General features: G+C 45.4%; 1 protein-coding gene across 4 annotated transcripts in view; it reads left to right on the plus strand.

Moving 5' to 3' along the window:
- ddx11 (DEAD/H (Asp-Glu-Ala-Asp/His) box helicase 11) overlaps positions 1 to 23,930 on the plus strand; it is an 82,925-nt gene that overhangs the window by 48,650 nt on the left and 10,345 nt on the right. For 3 of the 4 annotated variants that reach the window (XM_060839523.1, XM_060839527.1, XM_060839524.1), the window contains exons 20-23: positions 13,216 to 13,319; positions 17,918 to 18,067; positions 18,831 to 18,899; positions 20,258 to 20,358. In XM_060839523.1, the coding sequence (XP_060695506.1) occupies positions 13,216 to 13,319; positions 17,918 to 18,067; positions 18,831 to 18,899; positions 20,258 to 20,358 (424 nt within the window). The remainder of the gene's footprint in view (positions 1 to 13,215; positions 13,320 to 17,917; positions 18,068 to 18,830; positions 18,900 to 20,257; positions 20,359 to 23,930) is intronic. The other variant, XM_060839525.1, reaches the window with a different exon arrangement.

Consider the following 23,930-nt stretch of genomic DNA (forward strand, 5'->3'; position numbering starts at 1 on the left):
CTCACAGAGCAGTAACTTTATACTTAGTTGCAAGTTCAGACAGATCATCCAGATCTTTTGAGCTCTCATTTCATGGTCTAGTGTAAGGAGAATATGTAGCCTAGACCTGGAACTAGCATTTTTATAGTTCACTGCTTTACTTATGATGCTGCTGTTTGATGAGTGGTCTGCTGATATTCCGTTCATGCGTTGAATGTTTGGAGGCTGGTGTCCTGTCAGAGGGATAGTGTTTGTAGTGGTGCTGAGTCCAGTGCCAGTTGGAGTGTGTTTGTGGTGGTGGATAGTGTTCTGACATTTGGATAGTGCTTGTGGTGGTGGTTAGGGCCCTGTCAGTTTAAGTGGGTCTGCGGTGTTAGTTGTTCGTGCCCTGTCCGAGTGTGCTTGTGGTGGTGGGTAGTGCCCTGTCAGTTGGATTGTGTTTGTGGTGGTTAATGCCCTTTCAGTCAGATACAATCCGACTGAAAGGACACTAACCACCGCCACATACCCCTGCTTGTTCCTATACCCATTGACACCTTTTGCTTTTCGAAATCTATATCTTTCTTAATTATATTCAGTGACTTCACCTCTGCAGCTTGCTGTGAGAGAGGATTCCGCAGGTTCACTACTGAGTAAAGACGTTTCTCTTCATATTAAAGGAAAAAGAATAACCAGAGAGAAAACGGGGTCACTCAAGAACCAAAGTGTGTGTAGAACTGCAGGAGATGGGTGAGGTTCTCAATGAACATTTGTGCTCTGCGTTTACCACGGAGAAAGACATGAAGACCAGCGAACGTGAGGAAGTTAGTGGTGATATCTTGGGGACAGTTCATATCACAGTATGCATTGGATGGTGTTAGAATGTATGAAGGTGGATAAATCTCCTGGTCCTGACCAGATATATCCAAGAGCACTACAAGAGGCTGGAGAAGAAATTTCAGGAGCCCTGGCTGATATTTTTGCATCATCCTTAGTTGTGGATGAGGTCCTAGAAGTCTGGAGGGTAGCAAATGTTGTGCTGTTATTCAAGAAAGGCTGCAAAGAAAAGCCTGGGAACTATAGACCAGTAAGCTTAACATCTGTGGTGGGTAAGATGCCTCAGAATCTTCTCAAGTAAAAGGTATACATGCATTTGGAAATACAGAGTTTAATTAGGAGTAGTCAGCATGGCTTTGTATGTGGGAGATCATGCCTCACAAATTTGTCAGGGTTCTTTGATGAAGTGACCAGGAAGGTAGTCGAGAGCAGGCCAGTAGATGTAGTCTATCTGGATTTCAGTAAGGCCATTGATAAGGTTCCACCTGGTAGGCTGCTCTGGAAGGTTAGATTGCATGGAATCCTAGGGAAGCTGGCAAATTGGATACACAATTGGCTTGCTGGATGGAAGCAGAGGGTAATAGTGGAAGGATGCTTGTTGGACTGGAGGCCTGTCACTAGTGGTGTGCCTCAGGGGTTGGTGCTGGGCCCAATACTGTTTGTTATCTATATCAATGATTTGGATGAGAATGTACAAGGCATGATTAGTTAGTTTGCTGATGAGACTAAAATAGGCGGCATCGTGGACAATGAGGAAGGTTATCAGAGGTTGCAGCAGGACCTTGATCAGCTGGGGAAATGGGCTGAGAAAATGGTAAATCGAGATCAGTATAGATAGATCTGAGGTCTTGCATTTTGGAAAGTCAATTCAAGGAGTTTCATGGTGAATGATTGAGCTTTAAGGACTGTAACGGAACAGAGGGACTTTGGAGTTCAGGTGGGGAAGGCTTTTGGCACACTGGCCTTGATCAGTCAGGATATTGAGTATAGAAGTTGGGAAGTGTTATGAAGGTGTAAGGGGTACTGTGCTTTAAGGAAGTATAAAAGCTAGCAAGGACTGAGAGAAGCACACACTGGAAAACTTGAAATACAACATTTAGTCGAGCAGCTAAATTAGCTGGATTGCCTGGATACAAAAAATAAATTTGAATTCGGCCAATTACTTTAAATTATGCCCCAAGATAACAAACTCCAGTGAAGTTTGAATTTAGTATTTTGATAATATTAAAACCAATAAAACAATCTGATGCTTTGGGGTATGAATCTGAGAAAAGTTGAATGGTTGAGGGAGAACTGCTAAGCCACCAACATATACAGGCTGCTTGCAGATCAACTCTCTTAAAGGTACCTTTATCTATCAACGACCTGCGAAACAGAATCCCTAAGAAGTGGGCGACATGGTGGCTCAGTGGTTAGCACTTTGGCCTCACAGCACCAGGGGCCCAGGTTCGATTCCGACCTCGGGTGACTGTGTGGAATTTGCACATTCTCCCAGTATCTGCGTGAGTTTCCTCCGGGTGCTCTGGTTTCCTCCCACAATCCAAAGATGTGCAGGTTAGGTGAATTGGGCATGCAAAATTGCCCCTAGTGTTTAGGGATGTGTAGGTTAGGGGTAAATGTAGAGAAATGGGGAATGGCTTTGGGTGGGATACTCTTCAGACGGTCGGTGTGAACTTGTAAGGCCTGTTTCCGTACTGTAGGGATTCACTGAAGAAAACAGAGGACACTCGGCAAGCTGACTAGTTTTGAAATGTGATTACATATTTTTTGGGGTAAATCGTAATCGGGATGTTTTATCAGACAGGTATTGTAGAGGGAAAGGTAAAAGATAGGTATAGATGGATGAGTTGTAAATAGTTGTTCGTTAATAATCTCTGTTAGACTTAAAAAAAAGTTGTTAATTTTTACTTTAAATAATGACTTTTGGGATAGGTCTTGGCCTCTCAAATTTTCACAGATTACCGCACAGGGTATATCTTTTCTGTGTTGCTGGTTTAAATTAGCAGGGGGGTTTACCCTGTGTCGTAACAGAAGTTATGTTGCAGTTATACAGGATGCTGGTGAGGCTGCACTTGGAGTATTGTATTCAGTTTTGGTCACCTTGTTATAGGATGGATGTTATTAAACTGGAAAGAGTACAGAAGAAATTTACAAGGATGTTGCCAGGACTCAAAGGTCTGAGTTATAGGGACAGGTTGGTCAAGCTAAGATCTTTTTCTTTAGAGTATGGGAGACTGAGGGGGGAATCTTATAGAGATGTACAAGATCATGAGAGGCATGGATCAAGGGCTAGAGGGGAAAGAATAAAAGGGAACCTGAGGGGCAACTTTTTTACACAGAGGGTGGTAAGGATATGGAGTGGGCTACCAGCGGAAGTGGTTGAGGTGGGTACATTAACAACATTTAAAAGGCATTTGGACAAATACATGGATAGGAAAGGATTAGAAGGAGATGGGCCAAGTGGGGGGAAATGAGGTTAGTGTGGATGGACCAGTTTTGATTGGCATGGACCATTTGGGACAAACGGCCTGTCTCCATGTTGTAGGGCTCTATGACTCCTTGATTCTATGACCTGAAGATTGGGAAAAGGTTAGAAGTCAGCAAAGGGAAACTAAGGGATGGGTTATGAAGGAGAAAATAGAGTATGAGAGTAAGCTTGTAGGAAGCTGACTGTAAAAGGTCTAAAGAGAAAATGATTGGTGAAAACTAATGTTGGTCCTTTACAGTCAGAAGCAGGGAATTTATCATTGCGAACAAAGAAATGGCTGAAAAACTAAATTCATACTTCACTTCTGTCTTCACAAAGGAGGACATGGATAATGCGCCAGAAATGATGGCGTATGTGGTTTAGTGAGAGGGAGGAACTGAACTAAATCTGTATAGTAGGGAAATGATTTTGGACAAATTTGTGTTTGAAGACTGGTAAATCCAGGGCCTGACATTTTACACCCCAGAGTACTTTTGGAGATGGCTTAAAAAATATGGATGCATTGATCTTCATTTTCCAAGATTCTATAGGAACTGTTCCTACAGATTGGAGGGTAGCTAGTGTAACCTCACTATTTAAAAAGAAATATAGAGAGAAAACAGTAAATTATAGACAAGTGAGTCTGATGTTACTAGGAAGGAAGATGCTACAGAGCAGGGCACAGTAGTAGAAACAGACAGTCGGCATGGATTTATAAAAGGGAAATCATGCTTGACAAATCTGCTGGTGTTCTTTGAAGATGTATCTAGTAGAGTTGATCATGGGGAGCAAGTGAATATGGTTTATTTGAACTTTCAGAAGACGTTCGACATAAAATGTCACTGAAGAGATTAATTTTTAAAATTAAAATGCATGGGATTGGGGCTGGTGTATTCAGAAGGATAAAAAATTGGTTATTAGATAGGAAACAAAGGATAGGTATAAAGACTTCTTCTGAATGGCAACCATGATGTGGAGATGTTGGTGTTGGACAAAGTCAGAAGTCACACATAACCAGATTACAGTCCAACAGATTTATTTAAAATCACAGGCTTCACCTGATGAAGGAGCAAATTTTAAATAAACCTGTTGGAGTATAATCTGTTGTCATGTGACTTTTGACTTCTTCTGAATGGCAGTGACTAGAGGGGTACCGCAAGGATTGGCACTAGAACTCCAGAGATGTTAATGGTTTAGATGAGGGAATAAAACATAATATCTTAATATTTGTCAATGACGCAAAGGTGGGTGGAAGTGTGAGCTGTGAGGAGGATGCAGAGTTGCAGATATTTTGCAGTGTGATTTGGACAGGCTGAGATGATGTGCAGTGAGGTTAAAATCAACTCGGCAAAAGTGAGGACTGCAGATGCTGGAAACCAGAGTTTAAATCAGAGTGGTGCTGGAAAAGCACAGCAGGTCATCAGCATCCGAGGAGCAGGAAAATCAATGTTTTGGACATTTTTTACAAACCTACCGACTTCCACAGCTACCTCTTCCCACCCTACCTCCAGCAAAAATGCCATCCCGTATTCCCAATTCCTCCATCTCCACCGTATCTGCTCTCAGGAGGACCAGTACTACCACAGAACACACCAGATGGCCTCCTTCTTTAGAGATCGCAATTTCCCATCCCACATGGTTGAAGATGCCCTCCAATGCATCTCATCCACATCCTGCATCTCCGCTCTCAAACCACATTCCTCCAACCGTAACAAGGACAGAACCCCCAGTCCTCACTTTCCACCCTACCAACCTTCACATTAACCGCATCATCTGCTGACATTTCCGCAATCTCCAAACGGACCCCACCACCAGGGATATATTTCCCTCCCCACCCTTATCCGCTTTCCGCAAAGACTGTTCCCTCCATGACCACCTGGTCAGGTCCATGCCCCCCAACATTCCACCGTCCCGTCCTGGCACCTTCCCCTGACACCGCAGGAATTGCAAAACCTACTCCCACACACCCCACCTCACCACCATCCAAGGCTCCACCACATCCATCAAAGTTTTAACTGCACATTTATTGTATCCATTGCTCCCGATGTGGTCTCCTCTACATTTGAGGAGACTGGACGCCTCCTTGCAGAGTGCTTCAGAAAACATCTTTGGGACACCAATCAACCCCACCGCCCCATGGCCCAACATTTCAACTCCCCCTCCCACTCTGCTGAGGACATGCAGGTCCTGGGCCTTCCTCCACTGCCGCTCCCTCACCACCAGACGCCTGGAGGAAGATCGCCTCACATTCAGCCTCGGAACACTTCAACCCCAAGGCATCAATGTGGACTTCACCAGTTTCCTCATTTCCCCTCCCCCCATCTTACCCCAGTTCCAACCTTCCAGCTCAGCACCATCCTCATGATCTGACCTACCTGCCAATCTCCCTTCCCACCTATCCGTTCCACCCTCCTCTCTGACCTATCAACTCCATCCACACCACCATTCACCTGTTGTACTCTTTGCTACCTTCTCCCTAGCACCCCCTCCCCACCCCACCCCAAATTTATCTCTCCACCCTGGAGGCTTCCTGCCTCTATTCCTGATGATGGGCTTTTGCCCAAAAAGTCAGTTTTCCTGCTCCTTGGATGCTGCCTGACCTGTTGTGCTTTTCTAGCACCACACTGATCTAAACAGGCTGAGATGATGGGCAAATGCATGGCAGACGTAGGATTATGTGGATAAATATGGGGTTATCATATTGATAGCAAGTAAGAAAGGCAGACTATTATTTGAATGGCTGTGAATTTAGAGAGGGGAATGTTCAACGAACCCTGGATATCCTTGTGCACTAGTCAGTGAAAGCAAGCACACAAGACAGTAAAGGAGGCAGGATTGTATGTTGGCCTTCATGTTGAGAGGATTTGAGTACAGGAACAAGGATGTCTTGTTGCACTGATACAGGGCATTAGTTGGGCCACACTTGGAATATTGGGTGCAGTTTAGGTCTCCTTACCTGAGGAAGGATGCTCTTGCTGCAGAGGGAATGCAACAAAGGTTTCCCAGATTGATTCCTGGGTTGGCAGGACTGGCAAATGATTCGGTTAGGATTGTATTCACTGGAGTTTAGAAGAATGACAGGTGAATGCAGAGAGGATGTTCCCGAGGGGAGAGGAATCCAGGACTGGGGTTAGTTTAAGGATAAGGGGTAGATCTTTTACGACTGAGGTGAGGAGGAATTTCTTAAACCTGTGAAATTCACTACCATGGAAAGTAGTTGAGGCCAGAACATAATGTTTTCCTGGAAGAGGTAGTAAAAGCTCTTCTGGAGAAAAAAGACAAAGCAATGGGGGAAAGTGGGATTAAGGTACTGAGCTCGATGATCCATGATGGCCATGATGAATACAGGAGCAGGCTTGGAGGATAAAATGGCCTACTTGTGTTCCTATCTTCTGTGTTTCTATGTTAAGAATTTAAATCCCACCCTCCTACACTGTCCTTTCAGCATTGCATTAATTTACTGTATTCTCCTAATTCTGATCTTACTAGCATGTAACACTGGGAGTAAACTTGAGATTTCCACTGTTGAGGTCTTGGTTTTTCATTTATTTCCTAGCTCCCTATACTCTGTTCTCAGGACTGCATGCTTTGTTTTTATACCTATAGCGTTACACTGACTCGGTCCACAATCTCTGATTCTTCTTTCTTCACAATGTCCTACAGCCATAGAAATGTCAGCAGAAACTCTTGCACTGTTTGCTTTGTGCTTCTGCTGTGCCTGGTGATTATATGTTCCCTTCCTACGTTGGCAATCTTGACCTGCTGTGTGATCATCTCACTGCTATCCACAACTATCTCAGCCTTGTAGGTAATCAACAATGACTCCAGCTGCTGCTCTATATCTGGATGGATAACATCCAGTAGCTGCAGTCCTGCATATGTGGTCACCCTGGACATGAGATGTCCTAACTTCCCACATCCCACAGCAGTTGCAGTACACTTGACTATGCTGCCTTACCCTTGAATTACTGGTTGTACGTTTGCTTGCTGGACTGGTAGGTTTGTTCTCAGACATTTCGTCACCATTCTAGGTAACATTCTCAGTGAGCCTCTGTTGAAGCGCACCATGAATGAACATCTGTGAACACCAACGCTTCACTGATGATGTTACGTAGCATGGTGATGAAACGTCTGAGAACAAACCTACCAACTCAGCAAGCAAACTTACAACCAGAACCTCAACCTGTGCCACAAATCTGCTCAAAAACAATGAATTACTCTCTTGCCACTTACTTCCTCCAAATTAAAGAATATTACATATATATACCAGAACCTAGCCTTGACAGTTGTCACCCAGTCATCACACTGCCCACTCCTCTCACTGACACTGTCTCCATGTCCTCACACTGCCCACTCCTCTCACTGACACTGACTGTCACTCTGTCCTCACCTTGTCCATTCCTCTCACTGGCACTGACTGTTGTAGAACAAAGAACAATACAGCGCAGAACAGGCCCTCTATGTTGCGCTGACCTGTGCAAGTACATCCCCTTACACTATCCCATCATCATCCATATGCTTATTCAAGAATTGTTTAAATGCTCCTAATGTGGCAGAGTTGACTACATTGGCAGGCTGGGCATTCCATGCCCTTACCACTCTCTGAGTAAAGAACCTGCCTTTGACATCTGTCTTAAATCTATCACCCCTCAATTTGTAGCTGTGCCACCTTGTACAAGCTGATGTCATCATCCTAGGAAAAAGACTTTCACTGTCCACCCTATCTAATCCTCTGCTCATCTTGTATGTCACTATCAAATCCCCTCTTAGCCTTCTTCTCTCAAATGAGAACATACCCAAGTCTCTCAGTCTTTCCTCATATTCTGGTAACATTCTGGTAAATCTCGTCTGCACCTTTTCCAATGCATCCACATCCTTCCTGTAATTGGGCAACCAGAACAATATTCTAAGTGAAGCCACACTAGTATTTTGTATACTTGCATCATGACATCATGGCTCTGGAGCTCAATCCCTCTACCAATAAAACCTAACACACTGTTTACCTTCTTAACAGCACTATCAACTTGGGTGGCAACTTTCTGGATCTATGTACATGGACCCCATGATCTCTCTGCACAGTCACACTGCCAAGAATCTTTCCATTGACCCAGTATTCTGCCTTCCTGTTATTCTTCCCAAAGTGAATCACCTCACATTTACCTGCATTGAACTCTATTTGCCACCTCTCAGCCCAATTCTGCAGTTTATCCAAATACCCCTGCAACCTATAACATTCTTCCAAACAGTCCACTACTCCATCGACTTTAGCGTCATCTGCAAACTTACTAACCTATCCGCCGATGCCTGCGTCTAAGTCATTTATAAAAATGACAAATAGCAGTTGTCCCAAAACAGCTCCATGTGGCACACCACTAGTAACTGTACTCTAGGCTGAATATTTTCCATCAACCACCACTTGCTACCTTCTTACAGAAAGCCAGTTTCTAATCCAAACTGCTAAATCACCCTCAATCCCATGCCTCTGCATTTTCTCCAAAAGCCTACCATATGGAGTCTTATCAAAGGCTGTACTGAAGTTCATGTATACCATGTCAACTGCCCTACTCTCATCCACATGCTTGGTCATCTGAAAAAACTCAATGAGGTTTGTGAGACACGACCTGCCCTTGACGAAACCATGTTGACTATCTCCAGTTAAATTGTTTGCTAGATGATTATAAATCCTATCTCTTATGATCCTTTCCAAAACTTTTCCTACAACAGACGTAAGGCTCACTGGTCTATAATTACCTGGGTCATCTCTTCTTGAACAAGGGCTCAATATTTGCAATCCTTCAGTCCTCTGGTACTAAACCTGTTGACAATGACGACTCAAAGATCAAGGCCAAAGGCTCCAGCATCTCCTCCCTAGTTTCTCAGAGAATCCTCTGACAAATCCCATCCGGCCCTGGGGACTTGTCTACTTTCACACTTTCTAGAATTGATAACACCTCCTCCTTACTAACCTCGATCCTTTCTAGTCTAATATCCCGTATCTCATTTTTCTCCTGTACAATATTCTCCTTTTCCTGAGTGGAAACAGATGAGAAATAATCATTTAGCACCTCTTCGATCTCCACAGGGTCCACTCTCAACTTCCCACTTCTGTCTTTGACTGGCCCTATTCCTACTCGGTCATTCTTTTATTCTCTCACTGACACTGACTGTCTCCATGTCCTCACACTGTTCATTCCTCTCACTGACACTGATTGCCTGTCTCAGGGTGGTCACCTCAGCCAACCCTGTCCAAAAGGAATACCCAGTCTCTATCTACAAGCTGGTGGTTCCTGAAATTTTTAGTGCAGAATTACCTAGTGTAAAAAGTGAGGTCTGCAGATGCTGGAGATCAGAGCTGAAAATGTGTTGCTGGTTAAAGCACAGCAGGTTAGGCAGCATCCAAGGAACAGGAAATTCGACATTTCGGGCCAGAGCCCTTCATCAGGAATGAGGAGAGGGTGCCAGGCAGGCTAAGATAAAAGGTAGGGAGGAGGGACTTGGGGGAGGGGCGATGGAGATGTGATAGGTGGAAGGAGGTCAAGCTGAGGGTGATAGGCCGGAGTGGGGTGGGGCGGAAGAGGTCAGGAAGAGGATTGCAGGTTAGGAGGGCGGTGCTGAGTTCAAGGGAATCGACTGAGACAAGGTGGGGGGAGGGGAAATGAGGAAACTGGAGAAATCTGAGTTCATCCCTTGTGGTTGGAGGGTTCCCAGGCGGAAGATGAGGCGCTCTTCCTCCAGCCGTCGTGTTGTTATGTTCTGACGATGGAGGAGTCCAAGGATCTGCATGTCTTCGGTGGAGTGGGAGGGAGAGTTAAAGTGTTGAGCCATGGGGTGGTTGGGTTGGTTGGTCCGGGCGTCCCAGAGGTGTTCCCTGAAGCGTTCTGCAAGTAGGCGGCCCGTCTCCCCAATATAGAGGAGGCCACATCGGTTGCAGCGGATGCTGCCCCCACCGACCTCGCAGCCTCCGCGATCGCCGCCACGTCACTTCCGCCCCCACCGCGATCGCCGCCCAAACAACCGCCCCGACGACCACCGCACAGACTACCGCTTCCACGATCACCAGGAAGATCGCCGACGGACTCGCGACCCCCACGGCTACCGGGAATGACAACGGCTCTTTCATCACCACAACCATTTCCGCCCCTTCGGTTGCCGTCGCCGCAGCCACTTCCGCCCCCACTGACATCACTAACCTGCACGACCGCAACGCCTCAGGTGTCTCCGCCCCCACGCCGACTTTCGTCATCATGCGTAACCCCACCCTCACGCCGACTTACGCCACCATGCGTAACCCCGCCCCCACGCTCACTTCCGTCACCACGGGTAACCCCGCCCCCACGCCGAATGTCGTCACCACACGTAACCCCGCCCCCACACCGAGCTTCGTCACCACGTCTAACCCCGCCCCTACGCCGATCTCTGCCCCCGCCCCAACCCCGCCCCCACTCCCAGCTCCAGTCCCACACCAGGTCCTAGCTCCCAGCCTTGCCGGATCTTCACCATCCCTCCAGATCTCCCCCTCTCTGAGGATGAAAGATCAGCCCTCAGCAGAGGCCTCACCTTCATTCCCCTACGCCCTCGGATTAATGAGTTCAACACGCGGCGAGATATTGAACAATTCTTCCGCCGCCTTCGCCTCCATGCCTACTTTTACAACCAAGACTCCCGCCCACCCTCTGACGACCCCTTCTCCCGCCTCCAACACACCCCATCCACCTGGACACCCTGTTACCTCTTACCTGCCCTCGATCTATTTATAGCCAACTGCCGCCGCGACATTAACCGACTCGACCTGTCCACCCCTCTCACCCACTCCAACCTCTCACCCTCAGAACGTGTAGCCCTCCACTCCCTCCGCTCCAACCCCAACCTCACCATCAAACCGGCAGACAAGGTAGTAGTTTGGCGCACCGACCTTTATACGGCTGAAGCCAAACGCCAGCTCGCGGACGCCTCCTCCTATTGCCCCTTTGACCATGACCATCATCTCCGAGACCATCCACAACCTCATCACCTCTGGGGATCTCCCATCCACCGCCTCCAACCTCATAGTCCCACAACCCCGCACCGCCCGTTTCTACCTCCTGCCCAAAATCCACAAACCTGACTGCCCCGGCCGACCCATTGTCTCAGCCTGCTCCTGCCCCACCGAACTCATCTCCTCGTACCTCGACACGGTTCTGTCCCCTTTAGTCCAAGAACTCCCCACCTACGTTCGGGACACCACCCACGCCCTCCACCTCCTCCATGATTTTCGCTTCCCCGGTCCCCAACGCCTTATTTTCACGATGGACATCCAGTCCCTGTACACCTCCGTCCCCCATCACGAAGCCCTCCGCTTCTTCCTTTCCCGCCGCACCAACCAGTACCCTTCCACTGACACCCTCCTTCGACTGACTGAACTGGTCCTCACCCTGAATAACTTCTCTTTCCAATCCTCCCACTTCCTCCAAACTAAAGGAGTTGCCATGGGCACCCACATGGGCCCCAGCTATGCCTGTCTCTTCGTAGGATATGTGGAACAGTCCATCTTCCGCAACTACACTGGCACCACCCCCCATCTTTTCCTCCGCTACATCGATGACTGTATTGGCGCTGCCTCGTGCTCCCACGAGGAGGTTGAACAGTTCATCAACTTTACCAACACCTTCCATCCCGACCTCAAATTCACCTGGACTGTCTCAGACTCCTCCCTCCCCTTCCTAGACCTTTCCATTTCTATCTCGGGCGACCGACTCAACACAGACATCTATTATAAACCGACTGACTCCCACAGCTACCTGGACTACACCTCCTCCCACCCTGCCCCCTGTAAAATCTCCATCCCATATTCCCAATTCCTTCGTCTCCGCCGCGTCTGCTCCCAGGAGGACCAGTTCCAATACCGTACAGCCCAGATGGCCTCCTTCTTCAAAGACCGCAGATTCCCCCCAGATGTGATCGACGATGCCCTCCACCGCATCTTCTCCACTTCCCGCTCCTCCGCCCTTGAGCCCCGCCCCTCCAACCGCCACCAAGACAGAACCCCACTGGTTCTCACCTACCACCCCACCAACCTCCGTATACAGCGTATCATCCGCCGTCATTTCCGCCAACTCCAAACGGACCCCTCCCCTATCAGCGTTCCGCAAAGACCACTCCCTTCGTGACTCCCTCGTCAGGTCCACACCCCCCACCAACCCAACCTCCACTCCCGGCACCTTCCCCTGCAACCGCAGGAAATGCAAAACTTGCGCCCACACCTCCTCCCTTACCTCTCTCCAAGGCCCCAAGGGATCCTTCCATATCCGCCACAAATTCACCTGCACCTCCACACACATCATCTATTGCATTTGCTGCACCCGATGTGGCCTCCTCTATATTGGGGAGACGGGCCGCTTACTTGCAGAACGCTTCAGGGAACACCTCTGGGACGCCCGGACCAACCAACCCAACCACCCCGTGGCTCAACACTTTAACTCTCCCTCCCACTCCACCGAGGACATGCAGGTCCTTGGACTCCTCCATCGCCAGAACATAACAACACGACGGTTGGAGGAAGAGCGCCTCATCTTCCGCCTGGGAACCCTCCAACCACAAGGGATGAACTCAGATTTCTCCAGTTTCCTCATTTCCCCTCCCCCCACCTTGTCTGAGTCGATTCCCTCGAACTCAGCACCGCCCTCCTAACCTGCAATCCTCTTCCTGACCTCTCCGCCCCACCCCACTCCGGCCTGTCACCCTCACCTTGACCTCCTTCCACCTATCACATCTCCATCGCCCCTCCCCAAGTCCCTCCTCCCTACCTTTTATCTTAGCCTGCCTGGCACCCTCTCCTCATTCCTGATGAAGGGCTCTGGCCCGAAACGTCGAATTTCCTGTTCCTTGGATGCTGCCTAACCTGCTCTGCTTTAACCAGCAACACATTTTCAGTGCAGAATTACCTGTCAACTGTCCTTTTTTTCTGAACCTCTTAGATCATGTGATTCCTCCAGGAAACATTTTGCCAGTAATCCTGTGTAATGGTCCATCAGGACAGCAGCTTGAATTCACCTTCCAGAAGAGGGACAAGACAGAGCTGGTGAGTATTTCAGACCTGAAGCTGTCTCCAAAATCTGAAATAAGTCAGCAAATCTCAGTAAAGCGTGGTATTGTAAAGTTGTGATATATTGAATTTGAGCTTAGAACTTAGAACATTACAGCGCAGTATAGGCCCTTCAGCCCTCATTGTTGCTGTAACCTGTGGACCCAATCTGAAGCCCATCTATCCTACACTATTCCATTTTCATACGTATGTTTATCCAATGACTGTTTAAATGCCTTTAAAGTTGGCGAGTTTACTACTGTTACAGGCAGTGCATTCCATGCCCCTATACTATTCTCTGTGTGAAGAAACTACTTCTGACATCTGTCCTATATCTATCAACCCTCAATTTAAAGCTATGTCCCCTTGCGCTAGCCATCAGCATCCAAGGAAAAAGCCTCTCACTGTCCACCCTATGATAACCCTCTGATTATCTTATATATCTCAATTAAGTCACCTCTCAACCGTCTTCTCTCTGAGGAAAACAGCGTCAAGTTCTTCAGCCTGTCCTCCTAAGACCTTCTCTCCAAGCCAGGCAACATGCTAGGTTGTTCAATTCATAATTACTCCAACTTACCAATGTCTCTAAATAACCCAGTTAATTATAATCTTGGTGCATGATTTTGAGACAAGCCAATAACTTTTTTTGTTAAGAAGGAGCTAAAGTTAATAGAAAACTGAGCAAAGAAAGATTATACTCATTGCAACAACAGACCTTTATGATTTTCGACAAGATCAAGCAGAAGAAAATTTTAAACAACTCGTATCTTCAGTAAATCTGATGAGAATGTCATCTTGGGGTCCTTCAGGAAGTGGCTAGTGATGTAAAATAGTGACAAGCTCACCTCAGTCATGGTTGAGAGTGTGGTGCTGAAAAAACACAGCAGGTCAGGCAGCATCCGAGGAAGCAGGACAATCGACGTTTTGGGCCGGAGCCCTTCATCAGGAATCTGGCCTGAAATGTCAATTCCTGCTCCATGGATGCTGCCTGACCTGCTATGCTTTTCCAGCACCACACACTCAACTCTGATCTGCAGACCTCACTCTCCTCACCTCAATCATGGGTTTGCTTATCTCTGTGACTCTCACTCATGTGAGACTTGGTCTGCTCTAATTCAGTGATGGGCCAAACTAGGTCTCTGGGATTATTAATTGGATCTCCAGGCACTTATGAGGGTGTTTCTGACAATAGAACAGTAGAGTGTTCAGCATGTATCCCCTGAATCTGATTTTTATATACAACTTTCAAAAGCTTTGAATTTGTTCTAATCAAGTTTGGAAAATTGGTCATTGTCTGTTTACCTGATCATAAATGTCTTGGTGTCAAATTCCAGGCTTCCATTTAGTATTACAGGCAAGTCATAATTCTGTGTGTTAAGTCTATAAAAAGGATTTTAGGACTATCTTTAGTCTAATGCATATGTCAGATAACACTTAGACTTAGACTTAGACTTACAGTGTGGAAACAGGCCCTTCGGCCCAACAAGTCCACACCGACCCGCCGAAGCGCAACCCACCCATACCCCTACATTTATCCCTTACCTAACACTACGGGCAATTTAGCTTGGCCAATTCACCTGACCCGCACATCTTTGGACTGTGGGAGGAAACCGGAGCACCCGGAGGAAACCCACGCAGACACGGGGAGAACGTGCAAACTCCACACAGTCAGTCGCCTGAGTCGGGAATTGAACCCGGGTCTACAGGCGCTGTGAGGCAGCAGTGCTAACCACTGTGCCACCGTGCCGCCCACTGTGAACTTAAAGCCTGTACATTTATAATCGAAGAATTTACAATGGATATAACTGAAATTCCACTAAATCATCTGTTTCACAGCTGATATCCAAGTACATTGCTATGGTTACTGGCAAAGGTCTCATTTAATTTGTTATACATTGTAATTTGTAAGGGTACACTCAGTCTTTTGAAAGCTTTACAAGATTGCTGAATTTCTGGAAAGCCTTTTTTTGCTAATTCAGTGAATATGGAATAATGTTAATCTGAAAATTTAACTTTTTTTTTGATCCTGGAGATATACAGTACTGAAATGCTGTAATTGTAACAGCCTCCACCACTGCCTCTGGCAGCTTATTCCATACAAACATCATCCTCTATGTGAAATATTTGCCCCTTCGGTCCCTCTAAATCTAATCCCCTTACCTTAAACCAATGCCGTCTAGTTTCAGACTCTCCTACCCCAGAGAAAACATCTTGTATTTTTACCCTATCCATGCCCCTCATGATTTTATAAAGCTCTATCCAGTGAAAATGGCCCCAGCCTGTTCAGCCATTCCATTTAGCTCAAATCCTCCAACAAGGAACGTCCTTGTAAATCTTTTCCGAAACCTTTCAGGTTTCGCAACATCCTTCTGATAGGAATTGCACACAGAACCAATGTCCTGTACAGTCACAACATGACCTCCCAACTCCTATACTCAATGCACTGACCAATAAAGACAACCATACCTAATGCCTTCTTCACTATCATATCTACCTGCAACTCTACTTTCAAGGAACTATGAACATGCACTCCAAGGTCTCTTTGTTCAGCAACATTCCCCAATACCTTACCATTAAGTGTATAAGTCCTGCCCTGATTTGCCTTTCCAAAATGCAGCACCTCACATTGATCTAAATTAAACTCTATCTGCCACCCCTCAGCCCATTGACCCACGTGATCAAGATCCAGTTGTACTCTGAAGTAACCTTGGCTGTGCACTACATCTTCAATTTTGGTGTCATCTGCAAATTTACTAACTATACCCCCTATGTTCACAAGTAAATTATTTATATAAATGATGAAAAGTAATGGACCCAGCACCAATCCTTGTGGCACTCCACTGGTCACAGATCTCCAGTCTGAAAAGCAACCCTCCACCACCACCCTCTGTCTTCTACCTTTGAGCCAGTTCTGTATCCAAATGGCTAGTTCTCCCTCTATTCTGCAGAATCTAATCTTGCTAACCAGTTCTACCATGAGGAACCTTGTCGAAAGCTTTACTGAAGTCCATCTAGCTCACATCCACCACTCTGCCCTCATCAAGCCACTTTGTTACTTCTTCAAAAAACTCAACCAAGTTTGTGAGGCATGATTTCCCACGCACAAAGCCATGCTGATTATCCCTAATCAGTCCTTGCCTTTCCAAATACATGTAAATCCTGTCCTTCAGGATTCCTTCCAACAACTTACCCACCACCCATGTCAAGCTCACCAATCTGTAGATCTCTGGATTTTTCCTTCCCATTTTTCTTAAAAAGTGGCACCATGTTAGCCAACATCCAGTCTTCAGACACCTCGCCTGTGACTATCGATGATATAGGTCTCAGCAAGGGACCCAGACGTTTTTTAATTTGCTCGTGTTTCTACAGATTTGTTAACTGAGTGAACTTCTTTCTCACACTCAGTACAAATGAATGGTCTCTCCACAGTGTGAATTTGCTGTGTTCTTGATGCCTCTGCCTAAAGCTCTGCTAACTGCTGGAATTGGTGCTTAACCATCTGTTCCAAATTTGTTGTATTATGTGCTTAAAACTAGATGGGTGACACTTCACAGCAAAGTCATTGGACTGAAAGAAAATCTGAGTTTAGGAATCTCAAAGAAGTCTAGGAGCAAAGTATGTTTTGTTAAAGGAATTGTTTCCATTGGTTAGGGAGTTGGTAAATTATGGACACCCATATAAGAGGATCAATGAGACCTTGCACAACAGTTTGCTGCAATTGTCTGGCTGTAAGGGTTTCCTGCAAGTACTCCTGTTTCTTCCCACAGTCTAAAGAGGTGCAGGTTAACTAAATTGCCCATAATGCCCAGGGATGTGTAGGCTAGGTGGATTAGCCATCGGAAATGCAGTGTTACAGAGATTGGGTAGCGAATGGGTCTGGGGTGGACTGCTGTTTGGAGGATCATTGTGGACTCAATGGGCCGAATGGCCTGCTTCCTCACTGTAGGGATTCTGTGATTTAGTATACAAGCAGTCCCTGAGTTAGGTACCATTGCCATTCCTGAGTATGATCTTGAATCAATTTCTTTGCAAATTGCAACATAATACAGGACAGCATAAAATATCAATTTGTAAGTATGAGCAGATGCTCGCATGAGGGATCATGCTTAAAGTTAATATTGGACCTCATTTGTAAATGTAACTGTTCATAAATCAGATGTTCATAAGTTGGTGACCACCTTTAAAACAATAGTGACTTTCAAAAGGAAATGGTATGTAGACGAGAAGAAAGAAATATTTGCAGGGCTAGTGGGAAAGAGTAGACTAATTAGATAACACTTTCAAAAGCTTGCAGAAAGATTCAATTTTAGTGATTCCTTTTGACTGACCAAACCCAGCAACTGTGACAAGTGTTGGAATACCAGGGCAAGGTGAAGCACTGACATTGTGGGGAACATCATCGTCGGTGGTTTAGGCTGTTCTGCCTTTCAGCATTTCCTTGAAGTTTCTGGTTAAAATGGATATCTGCACAGCCGTTAACTATGCTACTTAGCTTGTTCTAAATGACAAGTTCTGGAATTAATCTGAATGCCTCGTATGATGTTGACCATACTTCATTCTCCTTTTGTTTTTAATGCCAAATCTTCTCTTTGTAGCTGGATGAATGTGGCCGGGTGCTGGTCAATCTGTGTAAGGTGGTCCCTGGTGGTATCGTATGCTTCTTTCCATCCTACGAGTATGAAAAACGAGTGTACACACATTGGGAAAAGACCGGCCTCCTGACACAGCTTGAAGCCAGAAAGAAGGTAACTCAGTTCTTTCACACTTGTGGCTCTTTCAGCTTTTAACAACTCAGAGGTAATAGTTTGGAACCACGCTCTTTTCTTTTGATAAGAATGTTGTATGGTGTTTGAAAATCTTTCTTTCTATTTTAAAAAAAAGTCCCTCCCCTCACATCTTGTGTATGATTCTGTGTGTCCTCATTGTTCAGTCCTTAGACTTTTAACTGCACTCTCCTCTCTTCCACACCCCATCCCTTCCCCACCACAATGACCTGCCTTGATGGAAGTCCCTTCAGTCCCCTCAGGGAGTTTTTGCCTAAACCCTCACTTTTTCTTCCTCCCTCCCCCTTTACGAGCTCATTCAGAAACAATCTTTTCAGCCAAGCTTTCATTCTCTCCTTCCCAATAGCTGTCAATGTAGCCTCTTCTTTTTACTAATGTTGGTGATATCAAATGAAAGCCACCCCTGAATTGAAGGCTAAAAATTGTTTAGGTGACAAATTGTGTACTAAGATGTCTTTAAAAGTACATTGTGGGGTACAGATGTGAGAATGTGACAGAGCAGAGAATGAGAGTGAGAATGTGATCTTGGGACAATGGTGAGGGAGAGCGGTGTGTTTTATGTCTGGTGAATGTGAATCTCAAACCTGTTGTTTAGTTTGTTATCACACCAGGCCTATATTGTTGCTTTATGAATTACTTTGATGCTGCTGGCTTGATCAATATTTGACTTTGGGAATGTTTTCTGTCACCTAAACTACTTTTATGCTTTTATTTGATGCTATAGATATTTCAGGAACCTAAAAAAGCTAGTCAAGTGGAGCAAGTGCTATCCGAATACTCTAGGTGCATCCAGGTACGTCGCAGGAGTATAGATGCTGTTTGAGGACACGACAAGGCTGTAACTCTTACCCTTGCATTTGGACAATCTGGGCAAGATACCAATGGGCTGATCTCTACTCCACAATGAGAGTCAGCACCTTCAAAGAAAAAATTGCGAATGTTGTTTTGCATTCACTGGATGTGGGAATCACAGACTGGGCCAACATTTTTTGCCCATCCATAACTGGTTCAGAATCAGCCACATGGCTGTGGGTTGGTGTCACATGCAGGCTGACCAAGTAGGTTACAAATTTCCTCCCCTAACGAACATTGGTGAACCAGAAGGCTTCTCAACAATCAGCAATGGCTTTATGGTCATCTTTAGACTCTTAATTTCAGTTTTCTTCTTTCTTGAGTTCAAATAGAGATGTACAGCATGGAAACAGATCCTTTGGTACGACCCGTCCGTGCCCACCAGATATCCCAACCCAATCTGGTCCCATCTGCCATCATTTGGCCCATGTCCCTCCAAACCCTTCCTTTTCGTACACCCATCCAGATGCCTTTTAAATTATCTAATTGTACCAGCCTCCACCACTTCCTCCAGCAGCTCATTCCATACACGCACCACCCTCTGTGTGAAAAAAATCACCCCTTTAGGTCCATTTATATATTTCCCCTCTCACCCTGAACCTATGCCCTGTAGTTTTAGATTCCCCTACACCAGGGAATAAACTTCGGTTATTTACCCTATCCATGCTCCTCATGATTTTATAAACCTCAGCCTCTGATGCTCCAGGGAAAACATCCCCAGCCTGTTCAGCCGCTCCCTATAGCTCAAATCCTCCAACCTAGCAACATCCTTGTAAATCTTTTCTGAACCCTTTCAAGTTTCGCAACATCCTTCCAATTGGAGGGAGACCCAAACTCCAAAAGTGACCTAACCAATGTCCTGTACAGCCGCAACATGACCACCTCCATGCTCTGACCAATAAATCTCACTACCTGGGCTTCTGGATTAATAGATAATATCTCTAGGCCATTACCTCCCCAAAGGCAGTCATAGTTCAAGTTGCTTGAAGTCATAAGTGCTATGTTGGTGCTCTTTTGGTACCAGAATTCTGGACGGAGATGCTTTATTGATGATGTTCCTACTTCCACAGCCGGTTCTGGACTGGACCCAAGCTCTCCCTCTCCACCAGGTCACCTGATCAGCTCTCTTAAAGGGGCAGAACTTCAATTACCTACATAACAATAGGGTTCAAGATCATTGATATGATTCGATTGGAGCAAAGACTGAGAAGAAGCAGATTGACCCATGTTATTGATGATAAGGGGTTAATATTCCAAACTTTGGCTGCATTAGTTTCTTTATTTTCTGGTGTCATACAGCATTCGAGTTGCTCGCTAGGCCTGGTCGCTGGGGGCCTGCTCTTCTCTGTGGTTGGTGGAAAAATGAGTGAAGGCATCAACTTCTCAGATGACCTGGGCAGGTAGGAATTCATAATTTGATTGCTCCAAAGTTCAGAGTCAAGAGTGTGTTGCTGGGAAAGGACAGCAGGTCAGGCAGTATCTGAGAAGCAGGAGAATCGACTTTTCGGGCATAAGCCCTTCATCAGGAATGGTCTCCAGCATCTGCAGTCCTCACTTTTTCCTTGCTCCAAAGTTCCTCAGAATTGGGTTTTGTCCAAACCATTTTGAAATGTTGCTGGTACAATGTTGGGTTTTGCTCCCCTCCTGCCCCAAATGAACCAAAAGTGTTCTCATGGACTAACCATTGTGGTGTGTGAAGCAATCGATTAGCAGACTTGCCATCTCTCTCCAGAAAGTGACTTGTCAGTCAGATTCAGATATCTTGACAGACTTGCATGAATCCAGGCCAATATCAGTTCTGATAGTCTGTCACAGTAGCTGATGGAAAAACCAGATCTTTCGTAAAGTGCTTTACAACAGATCTTCCTGCCCTTGGAGTTGATAAATGAAATCCTGACTCTTCCAATGTTTGGAGCATGGGAGGAGTAGACTTTGTGACACAACTGATCATAGAATCATGGCTTTTTCTGTCAAATCAGAATCACTACCAACGCAGACCGAGAACATGTGGGTGGCACAGTGGTTAGCACTGCTGCCTCACAGCGCCTGAGACCCGGGTTCAATTCCTGACTCAGGCGACTGACTGTGTGGAGTTTGCACGTTCTCCCCGTGTCTGCGTGGGTTTCCTCCGGGTGCTCTGGTTTCCTCCCACAGTCCAAAGATGTGCAGGTCAGGTGAATTGGCCATGCTAAATTGACCATAGTGTTAGGTAAGGGGTAAATGTAGGGGTATGGGTGGGTTGCGCTTCGGCGGGTCGTTGTGGACTTGTTGGGCCGAAGGGCCTGTTTCCACACTGTCAGCTTGCTGCTGCTGTATTTTTATTGTAAATCTCAAAGAGCACTAACAGAATGTGCTTCCTTCCAGTGTGACCAATAAGATGGATTCATTGTACAATGAATCAAGCTCCCTGGTCAGTGCAGGGTCACAGTTTCAAGTTCTCATTATAATTTAATATAAAGGAAATGCCCAGACTCTGCTTCCTTCCTCCAGTCCACTCTTCACCATCCCACACCCCCATGAACACATACATGTGTATGAGCTTTGTCAAGTCAACTCGTTATTTCATCAAGGAGTTTGTTGTCACCAAGTCCAGTCTAGTACCTGCTCAGTAACAGTGAAATATGCATTTTATTTTAGCAGAATGTTACTCAAATATTAAGAGCAGAAAACCAGGAAATGTTGTCTTCCCAAACAACTAGAAATGTTTCTGATTTATCCTTTTTGGGGCCCAAAATGGGTGAGCTCATTTGCCGAGATTGAAATCCATTTATCATAGTTTCTTTCTATTCATGCACCTATGAGTACTACTTCAGCATCTTAGCCACTACTTTCACAATGCCTCCTACCTTTATGTCAATGATGAACTTGCACATGAGTCAGTCTATCTCATCTTTTATCATTTAAATACAGTCCCATGCTGCCAATCTGAATATGTTCCCATTTGCCTTCGGTTTTCTGCCACTCCGCTAATTTGCCTTTACTTTCACAAACTCCAACTTTAACATGCAGCCTCTTTTTTTGAGGGATTTAATCAAATGCCTCCTGGAAGACATTTTCCTGTTCACTTTAGCCACCGTTTCAAATATCTCAGATTCTTCAAGCGTGTTGAACCTAATCTTTCTCATCGAAAGGAGCAGTTGCCAAGAGGAGAGAACTTTGGGCAGCTGCATTGTTCTCTATCTATCTGTTCAAATCCTATTATGATGTTCATCTGAGCCTGGGATTAGTTTCTGGTGCTATTATTTATATCATTATTATTTTTTTTTGTGTTCATTTTGGTCAATCCCCACCCCTTGGTGTCCTGTTTCAAATTGAGGTAAGTTTTGCAAGATTTTACTTGGTGTTACATAATAATTCTGGAATGCACATAAAGCTTGCATGCGTCCATCTCTTCACTTTAAGATCAAGCAACTGTAAGCAAAAACTTTATATATAAATACCAGCGAGTGGTCACTTTGTCAGAGACTCAGTGTTGCTCTTTAACTAGTAATTGACCAAGTTTTCACCTATTTGAAATCTCTAGGTTTGTTTTTTGCACTGTCTTTCAGGGATCGATCTGGTTAACATGTTGACAGTGTCTTATCCTATAAAGATTCCTCTTTATGCCAGTAATATGTTGGGTTCTTTTCATAAACCATGAGGAAAAGATCATTTTCCTGTTAGCCACTATACATTAATTTTCACAGTTCAGTGATGTTCTCCTGATTTTCCTTGTTAATCATTCATGACCTTCAGGGCCAGATCTCGATGTTCTTGAGTTTGTTTACTTAAAAGTCTCCAATCTGTGGGAAAAAATTACCTACAGCATTCACCAGTTTAGTTTCACTTGGAAAAGATCTTCTGGCTTTGCTACATAATATCAAATGTCTGCACATTAAAATCCATGGAAGACTGCATTCTTGCACTTCCCATCAGTTATCTGTGCCATCACCAGGACTGCCTATTTCCACCTTCATTACCTCACCCTTGGCTACTGAGACCATCCAAAACTTCATACTTATCCTAAATTGTTCACCTGTCAGCTCACTGACCAGCATTAGCTCCCATACAAACCTCATGAATACTGTGTAAAGTAAATTGGTTTTGGTCTGGATATTTAATAGCATTTTTTAAAATTGATTCATGGGATGAGGGCATCATTGGCTATTGCCCATATCTAATTGCCCAGAGGGCAGTTAAGAGACAACCACACGGCTGTGTCTCTGAAGTCACATGTAGGCCAGACTAAGTAAGGATGGCAGTTTCTTTCCCTAAAGGACATTAGTGAGCCAGATGGATTTTTTTCCCAATAGTTGACAGAGGTTTCATGGTCATCATTAGACTTTTTATTCCAGATATTTATTGAATTCAAATTCCACCATCAGCTGTGGCAGGATTCAAACATGGGTCCTGAGAACATTTCCTGGGTGTCTGGAATAATAGTCCTGTGATAGTTCTACTATGCTACTAATACCTAGTTACTAGGTACTCATACTTATGTTGCACATACCTTTCAAAGAAAATAAGTAGTTAGATTAAATTAGATTCCCTACAGTGTGGAAACAGACCCTTCGGCCCAACACCAACCCTCCGAAGAGAAACCCACCCAGACCCATTTCCCCTGACTAATGCACCTTTGGGCAATTTAGAATGGCCAATTCACCTGACCAGCATATCTTTGGACTGTGGGAGGAAACTGGAGCACCCAGAGGAAACCCCCGCAGACACTGGGAGAATCAGCCCAATGGAATCCTGTTTCCATGTTGAAGTTCCAATCTCCCATCAAATCTGTGCTACTGAAACCTGACCGTCCAATCCCCTAACTCTCTGTGGATGCTCCTCTCCAGTCCCCAACTCTTCTGTTGACCATCATTATTTTGTATATAAATAACTTAGTCGTCAACAGAATTAGATCTCTTGTTCTGTCACCTATGTTAGGTGACATAGTCAAGCATGTAAAAAGAGCAGTTGAGTTGGTGAAGCATTGACAGAA

Source organism: Hemiscyllium ocellatum, chromosome 19 (genome assembly GCF_020745735.1).
Source record: "Hemiscyllium ocellatum isolate sHemOce1 chromosome 19, sHemOce1.pat.X.cur, whole genome shotgun sequence".
Classification (NCBI taxonomy): domain Eukaryota; kingdom Metazoa; phylum Chordata; class Chondrichthyes; order Orectolobiformes; family Hemiscylliidae; genus Hemiscyllium; species Hemiscyllium ocellatum.